At 40.2% G+C, this 10371-nt stretch overlaps 1 protein-coding gene across 4 annotated transcripts; it reads left to right on the top strand.

Moving 5' to 3' along the window:
- Positions 1 to 5367: 5367 nt before the first annotated feature.
- Positions 5368 to 9329, top strand: LOC115584551 (uncharacterized). 4 transcript variants are annotated; one of them, XM_030422041.1, is made up of 5 exons: positions 5393 to 5528; positions 5741 to 5795; positions 5870 to 5901; positions 7191 to 7431; positions 7547 to 9329. In XM_030422041.1, exons 4-5 carry the CDS (start codon positions 7413 to 7415, stop codon positions 8866 to 8868), a joined length of 1341 nt encoding a protein of 446 aa, XP_030277901.1. In that variant the 5' UTR covers positions 5393 to 5528; positions 5741 to 5795; positions 5870 to 5901; positions 7191 to 7412; the 3' UTR covers positions 8869 to 9329. The 4 variants fall into 4 exon arrangements, with proteins under 4 accessions (XP_030277900.1, XP_030277901.1, XP_030277903.1 ...); XM_030422040.1 differs by lacking the exon at positions 7191 to 7431 and having other exon boundaries at positions 5368 to 5528; XM_030422043.1 differs by lacking the exons at positions 5870 to 5901; positions 7191 to 7431.
- The last annotated feature ends 1042 nt before the right edge of the window (positions 9330 to 10371 follow it).

Here is a 10371-nt window from a genome sequence, read left to right as displayed (position 1 = left end):
AAGTACCTGTTTTTGTCTCAGTACTACTACTGCCAGGCTGTCAGAAAAAAAAAATCAGTTTTTTAGCAGCAGGCAAATGAATGGATAACTTGCCCTGTGTACGGTTAACAACAATTGTAGTGGCAGTCCCATGTTTGCATGGAAGAAACATGTGAAGTACGCATTTTATCAACCTTGACATTATCTTACTATGTTTTACAGATCTATCAGACTACTTTCCTTCCTTACCACTGGTAAGTTTTATGTGCATTCTTACAGAAATTAATGGTACTCAGAAAACAGTGTCAGTGTCATGTGTCAAATTATAGCTATGAGGTTCCAAGTTAAGTCCATGTCTCAAACAAGGTATTTGGAGTCATAAATAAGTCAAGATGCACTCATCACCAAATATAAAGCTAAATATTAATTTACAGACAATCAGTATTTGTATTCATCACAGTAACTTCCAATGTAGGAAGTGTGCAATGGTAATTTCAGCGACACAATTTTTAACTTGTCATTTGACAGTTTTATACACTGATAAACAATCTTTGTATTTAATCCTGTCTCCGAGAACTAATATTTATTTTACAACAGCAAATAAGTGTCGTCTGGCTAGTGTTTTTTTTTTTCTTTTAATCAACATAAAGGGAAAAAATACATTGTTGATGTTGATACTGCTTGTAACAGTAAATTAGGCATCAATATAAGATTGTGTATTAATATTAGTATTGTTGATGGTAATGAGGCATTCTTTTCCCTTTTCCATTAAATTCATGGGACCCTGAAACATCCTATAGCTGTGCTCGAAATACTTTTATAGTTATGAATTTTCTGTTCCTCTTTCTGATGAGAATCCCTTTATTTTCAGCAGTCGTTCTGCTTCAGTCCCTGGAGCTATTGGCTGACAACAGAACGCTCAACGACCGGATAGAAGAATTCAAGAAGTACAGTGATCATTTTTATGAAAGCAATGAACAAGTGCATGATATTCTGATATCAGTACACCCAGTCACCCATGGTGTTCTTTCATCAATATTGTCAGTAGCTGTAGGTCTCTCTATTGGATATTCAACAAATTCACTGTCTGAACGGGAACAGATTGAGAGAAAAGGTGTGGCAGCGAGTGGGAAGGCCCTGGCTGTGTCTGGGTCAGTGTGTCTCATGGTCGTCACTGCAACTGGATGTCTTCTGGGCTTCACTTTAGAAAGTTTTCTATCAATTACTTTGTACAGTACTACTTGGTCGTATATAATTTTTGCAGCCATATTACCAACTGGTTTAGTTGCAATTGTGTTCTTACCTCTTTATGTTTCTGCATTGGTTATTGTTATTGTTAATACACTGAATGCAGCAGTGCATACATTTTCTCTAGGTACTATGTTGAGGATAAGGTTCATTCTTGCACTTGTTTTTATTCCTGTGACTGAAGGTGTAAATTTACATCAAAAATCACATCCCTTAAAACTACACACTATAACTGTGCGATTGATGTTGATCATATCTGATGTTTACAACATTGCAGGGCAGCGGATTGTTGCCTTACAGTCCCCAACATCCACAACAACAAGCAGTGTTGTAGCAGAGGACATTTTTGTTGGAGTTCTAGCTTCTCTGATGTGGATGGTTACTGTAGGCATGTCATTGTTTGTGGCCTCGCAAAGCGGTGGAGCAGGAACAATCTGTGCTACTGCTGCAGCTACTGGTTCAGCAGTTTTAGGTGCTATCAAGTTGGCTCTACCTGTGCTGGGTCCAGGTCCCATTATAGGAGCTCTGATAGGGGTGGCAGGGGCAGCAGGGGTATCTCTTGCTGCAGCAGGGGCAGCAACAGACCAGTATCGACGAGTAGTACACCAATATGGATTGTTTGGAAGGTTGGGGGTGACAGTGGGAGCAGCTGTAGGAGCTTTTTTCATGTCATGTGCCCACAGCGGGCTGTCAGCGATGTTCATGGCTCTGTGTGCAGCTACAGTCCCTCCTGGAGCCTTTCTGTTAATGTTTGTACAGACCACATCATTGGGGTTAAAGGAGCAATTATATCTACACCTTGTACCTGTAGCTGTCATATGTACCTACTGTGGTTTAATTTATGTAATGCCTTGTAACTTTTGTACAGGCACGGTTGTTTTATCAGGGTCCCTATTTTTATTCGAATAATTATTATTTCTGGTTTTATTTTTTATTTTTCTATGTTCCCAGTGGTCATATTTTTGGGGAAACTTTGGGAGATGACCATGAGGTGGCGCTCTTTAATTTGAAGAATTTTACATCTCCACATCTGTTGGTCGGATTAACACGAAACTTGGTACAATTGTTGCCAATGCCCTCCTGAGGATATCTCAGGAAGTGTTACTGATCCACCACTAGGTGGTGCTCTGGTACCAGTCTAATTTTATATTTGGCACTGTGCCCACACCATAACACTTATGGCAATCAAGTTCATAGGGGTGGTATAGACTAACCCCTGTAACTAACACACCAAAAATTACCAGCAGGTGGCACTATTATCAACACAAAACCGTTTTTGGCAAATAACTCCCACATAATATATTGCACATTTTAAAACCATACATGTACGTGTTCCCAGAATTCAGCTGGATTGTGTGGTGTAGGCCATGCCCACTTTCGCAGTAACTTTCCATTTGCAAAATCGTGAAAATTTAAAAACCTACTTTTTCGAACTTCTCCTAGGCGATTTCACGGATTTGCACCAAACTTTGCATGTAGCATCTGTGGACACCCTTGACAAAAATTGATCAAAAGAATTGTGATAGTTTGAAACATGCCGCAAAATATGAAACGACAATTTCCTCCACATTGTGGTCAAAACAGACAGTATTGCATATCTTGACCAAATACAGTCCCATTACCACAAAACTTTGTGTAAATGTGTTCTATGGGACGATGAGGTTTGTGCAAAATTTGGTGCAAATTGGCCTATAGGTGGCGCTTTAATGGCCAAATGACGAAAGAACAACTTGACTGTCTTCTCTTTTGACTGGACTGGCTTTCTCCACCAGAGGGCAATGCTGCCTTTCTAATGGATACAAACCTCTGTTTAACAGTCTGGAGGGTAACACAGTGTAGTCATCTCATTATTTGATCTTCATGTAGATTGCAGGGAATTCTTCGGACTTCAGCGTACATTATTTAATACCAGCGGGAGCAGGCCACCAAATTATAAAGGAATAGCTTCCTCAACGGAAGGTGTAGCATGCCCCGACGCGCGTGAACTGCAAGGGCCTGTTCATCTCTGCTTGCAGCTTTAATTTATAATTTATTCAATACATATATTTTTTTGGGACAATTTTTAGAGCTATGAATGGGTTTCGTCTAAGAAATAAACAGACATGAAACATTCATGTCCTACAATTCCATAGAATAAAACACAAAATACATTCACAAACACTGGAATATGTCCATCCATCCAAGGGCAGTAAACAGATCACACACTGTGGATGCTGAGCGCCCTGGGTTTTCTCCTGACATGGCCCAACCTACTTCCCCCACACCTCTGTTCTCAACCTCAACTGAAATTATCAGCAACTCATCATCAATTAATCATTTTGAATCTGCGTTTCTTTTCTCTGTTTTCATGGTGCCACAGCCCCCGACATTCTAGGACCAAGGACATGGTGTCATCTATCCCACATCTACTAAATATATTTACATAAATACATCCCTCATAATACAAACATTGACTCTATGATTAATGTTGATCATCTCTGATGTAACATTGCAAGGCAGCAGATTGTTCCCTTGCAGTCCCCAAAATCCACCTTGCACCTAAAACTGCTAAACCAGTACCTGCAGTAGTTGGGTCTACCTGTGCTTAGACAGGTCTGTGTGCAGCTGCAATTCCTCCTATGCTCATTTTCTGCTACTTCTACCCCACTAAATTTATTCAGTAACTTTAGTTACAAGTTACTTCACAGATTAAGTGCTGCATCACAGCCAAAGCAAGACAATTTAAATAGTTACATTTTATCTGCATTTGGGGGAAAAAAAAACTGATGGCAATTGTAAGTCAACAATGGTATACTGTATATACATGTAAATATAATGTATGTATAATTAACTTTTACTTGTACTATTGCTACCTAAGAAATACTCAATACTTTTTTTTATTTCAACCTCATTACAAAATGTTCTGAATAAAGACCTTAAAAAGAAACGTCTTTCCTGTGCCAGTTTCATTTCTCCAGGCTACAGTAACAGTTCACTCACTGCCTGCCAAAGCGTAGCAGAGAGTAAACTAATAAAAAGAGAGACTCACTACATCAGAGTTAGTCAATCATGTTCTCCACAATTCATTATTTGTTGATCCTTCTACAGATATCCCGAAAGAACACACCTGCTATAACCAGTGATTTGGAGCCCAGAAGCAGAACAGACACAGACAGACAGACAGTGTTTGAAGCAAGATGGACAGGATTCTTTGCTAACGAGGGCTAAGTGGGCGGAGGTGACGTCTGAATGTGGGAATGAGCAGGCAGCTGATGAGTCTCAGAACAGAGAAGCTGTCTGAGCTGCCACACCCAGGGACACAAAATACAGCACAAACACTGAAAGAGACACGCACACACAAGGAAAGGAGAATAAACATCGCTCCTTGGCCAAGTCTGTGCCAGTCTGTGACTACCAGTGACAGAGGTCAGTCACTGGTAGTTGCTCACTGGGAGTTAGGTCTCCTGTGAAAGCCCAGTCAGCACCAACTGCAAGCTCACTGGTCTTTAAACTGATATTAGCAAGAAGTGAATGATCAACTTTTCATTTTTGGTGAATTATATCTTCGATCGGACACATTTCAGATATTGTTTGTTTTGCACAAAATTAATGATGCATGCTGCAGCGCCTGCCCGCTTACTGCAATATTTGCTCACTGTGTCTGAATATTACAGAGTCAATTGAAAATGATTGATCAACTAGGAACCTTTTTGTTGTCTGACAGAGCTCATATTGCTTCTTTCATCAGTGAATGTTTTATTAATGCAGGGATTTCCCGTCTTTTATTTAAGTTTTGTAATTCAACCAAAATAACCTTTACTTTTTCTCTCATTTCGTTCCGTGCTTGATTGTGTTTTCTTACTTCAGCTGCGGGTTCACACAAACAAAATATTGTGTTGAGTGTCATGTCAGCCGAGAGTTAAAAGCCACACTGATAAAGACATACTTTAAATGTCCCAGGTTCTAAAACTAATCAGGACCAGGGCATCCCTTTCAAATAGTTGAATTAGGCAGTTAGTTGATTCTTCTTCTTCTTGTAGCATCACTTCATTCTAAGTGTTGAGGTTTGGCTTGACATTTGTCTTTGTGGATTGCAGTTGGTAAACATTCCTGTTCCAGAAGCTGGAAGTTCCGGTTCAAGAGCTCATCCTAAATCATCTAGCAGAGGAGGAGAGCTTGTTTCGCACTGTATCTGAAGAGTGACAATCGGTCTAAAGGGAGGGATTTTCATTGTATTTGGCCACATTTTGAATAATATCACAGGATTTCAAAAACTGGAATAAGGGAAGGAGCTTTACATACAATGGACCGATCTGACAAAGGTAATTAATTGGTTCACAATTGGTCGAATCTGTCTTACAGCAAAAATTTAGGTGCAGTTGTTGCTTGCTGTAAACACTCCCTCTGATGTGTTTCCAATGCGTGATCGGGGGACAAAATCCACAATCCTCGCTCTGTGAAAGAATATATTCTGAAGTTTCTCTGAAGATAGATCATCTGTATCGGTGTCTTATTCTTTCATTTACTTCATCAGATCAGCTGAACCTTCAGATGCTGCCTCTTACAAAGGACAACAGCAGAGTCAACAGGTAAACTAAAGACAGTTAAAATTACAGATTAGCATCCCTCATTCTTAACATTATTCTTTTATTGTTTATTACAGGTGTAACAGACCTCTTTCCCATGTTACCTTTGGTAAGTTTTCTGTGTATTTGTGAACAAAATATTGATACTTAGAGGTGGGACAAAGCCATTGTTTTCCAAGTCATAAGTTGTTATGCGATCCTCGCCAAAAACCACATATAATCGTAAAGAAATAAATGCTTTAAAAAATGTGCATTCATTACGGCTCCCTCATACAAGCTTTATAATATAGAGTTGTGCCTTTGTCATTCCTGTTGCACAACTACTTACTGAATTGTTGAACACAGCTGTCGTTGCTATATCTACACAAGTCAAATGATTCTTCTTAAAGGGTAACTTAACCAACTTTGCACATTAAAGCAACACTATGCAACTTTTTTTTGCATTAAACTAACAGCTTGCAGATCATGTTGATGGTACAGTCCAACGACAGGGTGAGTGGTGTTTCTGCACTGTGTAACTTCAGTCAGAGGGTAGGATCACACCGTTACATACATGTTTACCTCAGCGTACAAGTTTTCAACACATAACATTGTGATGACACAATGAGTTTTGTCTGCATTTACGAAAGTGGTTTTGCACTCAGAAACTGTGGGGGGCGCCAAATCACACAAAATGCCAATTTCTACATGGTTGTTGTTCTACAGTGTCTTTACAGGTCTTGGGGAATACTCCTGTTTATGGGAAAGACAGTAGTACAAAGCCAGAGTAAGCTGTGTGTAATCAGATGAATTGTCTTCAGTGGTGTCACATGGTTGCTATTGTTACCCACAATGCAATTTAGCCAGTGAGTGACTTCCAGTGGGACATTTATCGGGGTGACTGTAGCTCAGGAGGTAGAGCAGGTCGTTTAGTAATTGGAAGGTCGCCGGTTTGAATCCCGGCACTCTCCAGCTGCATGTCAAAGTGTTCTTAATCAAGATGCTGAACCCCAAATTGACTGATGAGCAGTTGGCGCCTTGCATGGCAGCCTCTGCAATCAGTGTATGCAGTGTATGCACTTAGCTCCACCACCTCAGCTGGCTGGTTGGTATCGCCATCGCTGACAGCAAACAAAAGTCTCTCAGCAAATTTGTGACTTTTCTTTGTTCTGGCCCCTCAGTGGTGGAGCGAACTCCCGACCAATGTCAATCGCCATCTTCTGCAAAAGTCTCAAGACTTCCCCTTTTATGTGTCAATTAGTGGATTTACCTTTTAATTTAGTGAAGTTCAACCTAAGTTGATGGTAATTGTGATATTTAAGTAAATATAAATTGAATATTGATATAGTGTTGTTAATCCCATATCCTAATATTGTGTAAATAATCCAGATATCAAGTTTCGTTCTGTTATCACCCCAGTGTGTGGCTTCTGCAGCTGCAAAAAAAATTAAGGGCGGAGTGTGTAGTCCCTCTGATGCCGGGTCAGTGCTGTTAGCTCCTCCATCTTGTTGGGGAGAGATCTTACATTCACCATGAAGACGGGGGAACGTGTCTGTAGCGCCTCGTCCTGCTACGGCAAGCATATTGTGATCAAAGGAGGAAGGTCCGACTGATTTCCACTGATCAGACTGCACATACACCATGAACAACAGCACTGATGGTAGACTACACAGTTGAAGTCCAGCCTTTTAATGGTACCATAGAGAATCAAAAGTGTACACTGTGGCCTCAAAGTTCACAATACTTCTAATGAGAACCCATTTTCATCCAATCAGGGTGGGCTTCGTTTTTTTCCTTCTTCTGGACTTGCCTGCTGTCAGGAGCTGCAGGAGGTCTTCTGCTGGGAGTGACAGCAGTCGTTGTCCTTCAGTCCCTGGAGCTTCTGGCCGACAACAAGCTGCTCATGGACACATTAGAAAAGCACATTATGGATGATCATTACTTGGAAATATTGATTCAAGTGCCTGGCATTCAAATATCCATATTTTCAGTGATGTTTGGAATTCTTTCGTCAACCTTGTCATTAGCTGTGGGTGTCTGTACGGGATTTGCAGCCCATTCACTGGTGATTCGAAGAAAAGGTGAAGCAGAGATGGGGAAAGCCCTCGGTTTGGCAGGCCTAGTGTGTCTGATGGGTGTCACTGCGACTGGATACCATCTGGGTCATACTTTACAGCGTTTTCTATCCATGACTTTAAATGCCAATATTTTTGTGTGGCTTTTCAATTCAGCAGTGGTCGCCTACACGTTCTTAATAGTGATTTTGTGCTTTAGCTCTAACATGCGTGCATTGCTGGGTGGTATGGTTCTTACATCGTTTGCTGCATCACTTGTATTACTAATAAGTCTTTTGTTGAGGGTTAGGTTAGTTCTTGTGGCTGTCTTGGCCTATTTGATCCTAGCTGTAAAAGAACTCAAGGAATCAAATCCCCTCAAACTTACCACTGCACCTGTGCCGTTGATGTTGATCATATCTGATGTTTATAACATTGCAGGGCAGCGGATTGTTGCCTTACAGTCCCCTACATCCACAACAACAAGCAGTGTTGTAGTAGAGGCCATTTTTGTTGGAGTTTTAGCTTCTCTGATGTGGACGGTTACTGTAGGAATGTCATTGTTTGTGCAATGGCAAAGGGGTGGAGCACGTCAAATCTGTGCTACTGCTGCAGCTACTGGCGCAGCAGCTTTAGGTGCTATCAAGTTGGCCCTTCCTGTGCTGGGTCCAGGTCCCACTATAGGAGCTCTGATGGGGGTGGCAGGGGCAGCAGGGGTATCTCTTGCTGCAGCAGGGACAGCAACAGACCAGTATCGGCCTGAAGAAGACCAGTATGGATTGGCAGGAAGGTTGGGGGTGACAGTGGGAGCAGCTGTAGGAGCTTTCCTATCATCATACACCCACAGCGGGCTGTCGGGGATGTTCATGGCTCTGTGTGCAGCTACAGTTCCAGCTGGAGCCTTTCTTAAACTGCTGTATTTAAGTTTCAAATCATGGGGCTTTAAGCTGTGTTTGTACCTTATACCTGTAGTTCTCATACTATTTTTCTACACCGGTTTTTTTATTGCAGTATTTGTGACCTTTCATGTTGTGTCTTCATAATGTTTGAGCCATCATTTTTTTTCAATTTGGGATTTAATGGTTTCTGTGCTGAGGGATAGACGGACATGGATACATTGCAAGTGCCACAATTGCATGTAACAAACAAACGAACAAAAAACATACATGCTCACACATACTGACAGCTGTTGCCCTCTAATATAAGTGCAATTAGGATTGTTGCTCTGTGATAGTATTTCTTGGATGTTGAGAGAAACACAGAGTTCCCAAAAGCAAACCCCTGTTAATAAAACTTTTATTATGTCAATTGACTGTCTTCAGATGTATGATGTATGACATCAGTGCTCACAGAGTGATGCACTGAACAGTTTGATGGTGAGCCACTTGATCTGTGAGGGTTTCATTGCGTAGAGGACGGTGTCCTCTCTCAATTGTGTGCAACCTTTGATTTTTTCACCTGAACACAGAATGTTATTGATCTGAATAAAGAACCTAAACGAAAATTCTGCATCCTGTGCCACTTTAATTTCTTTAGACTATACATACATAGCACGTTTAAACAGTTCAGAGCCCTGAGCTAAATTGGAGTAGAGTCTAAAGTAATATACTATTCAAATTACTTAATTGTTTATTCTGTGACATATCTGAATTTTTATTATGTGTTTTTGAACCATTTAGGTTCAACCCAACACTTTCAACTAACACATGTGACCTTTATTGCATATCCATGCAAGTGCAAATATGCACATGTATCCGAAAATCCCCAACATTCTACAATACAGATAGAATTATAGTCCATAATTCATTGCTTTTTGACCATCTACAAACTATTTTTTAGTTTTTGCTCCTATTCAAGGTACAAGTACAAGGTTCGTTTATCGATCATTTTACGACACCAGGGTTGCAAAACCAAACTAAGTTTGAGTCTTTTATTTTTTTAAATGTATTCTTGCTTTTATTGTCTCCTTTAGGAGAAATTTGTTTTGGACACAAGAGAATGTCACATGTTCACATATAGCACACATCCTTATATGCTATATCACAGAAAAGAAAGAAAAAAACTGAAAACAGGACAATTTATTTTATATTAAACAAAAACTGAGAGTACACACAAATGCAAATAAAAATATTCAGCCAGATGGAATAAATAAAAAAACTGTTTCAAAAGCATATTACTTTTTGGTTGTTTAATGAGCTGAGGGAGATAGTAGAGAATCTGTTCAAGGAAAACATGTCAGATCTTAGGTAATGCATAAAGAAAAGTTTTGTTTGTGAATAAAAAACATTGCATGAGGAATAAAAAAAGAATCTTGGTTATCATTGCTTTTTTATTTTTGACGTTACAACTCTTTGAAGCTAGGTAATTCTTATTGCCACAGTCTGCAGAAATACAGAAATGTTGTGGTGTCCTGAAAGGGCACAAATGTCCATGAAATAGCCTATAGATTTGACCACAAGGTCAGCTCATAAACCCTCGCAGAGCTGCTGGGAGAACGCCTCAATGTCTGTGAGTCTTTGCTGATCACAGCTGAGGAATGTTCCTGT

This window comes from Sparus aurata, chromosome 7 (genome assembly GCF_900880675.1).
Source record: "Sparus aurata chromosome 7, fSpaAur1.1, whole genome shotgun sequence".
In the NCBI taxonomy this organism is placed as follows: domain Eukaryota; kingdom Metazoa; phylum Chordata; class Actinopteri; order Spariformes; family Sparidae; genus Sparus; species Sparus aurata.
Note: the sequence above shows the minus strand (reverse complement) of the source record. Positions and strands in the feature narration are given on the sequence as shown.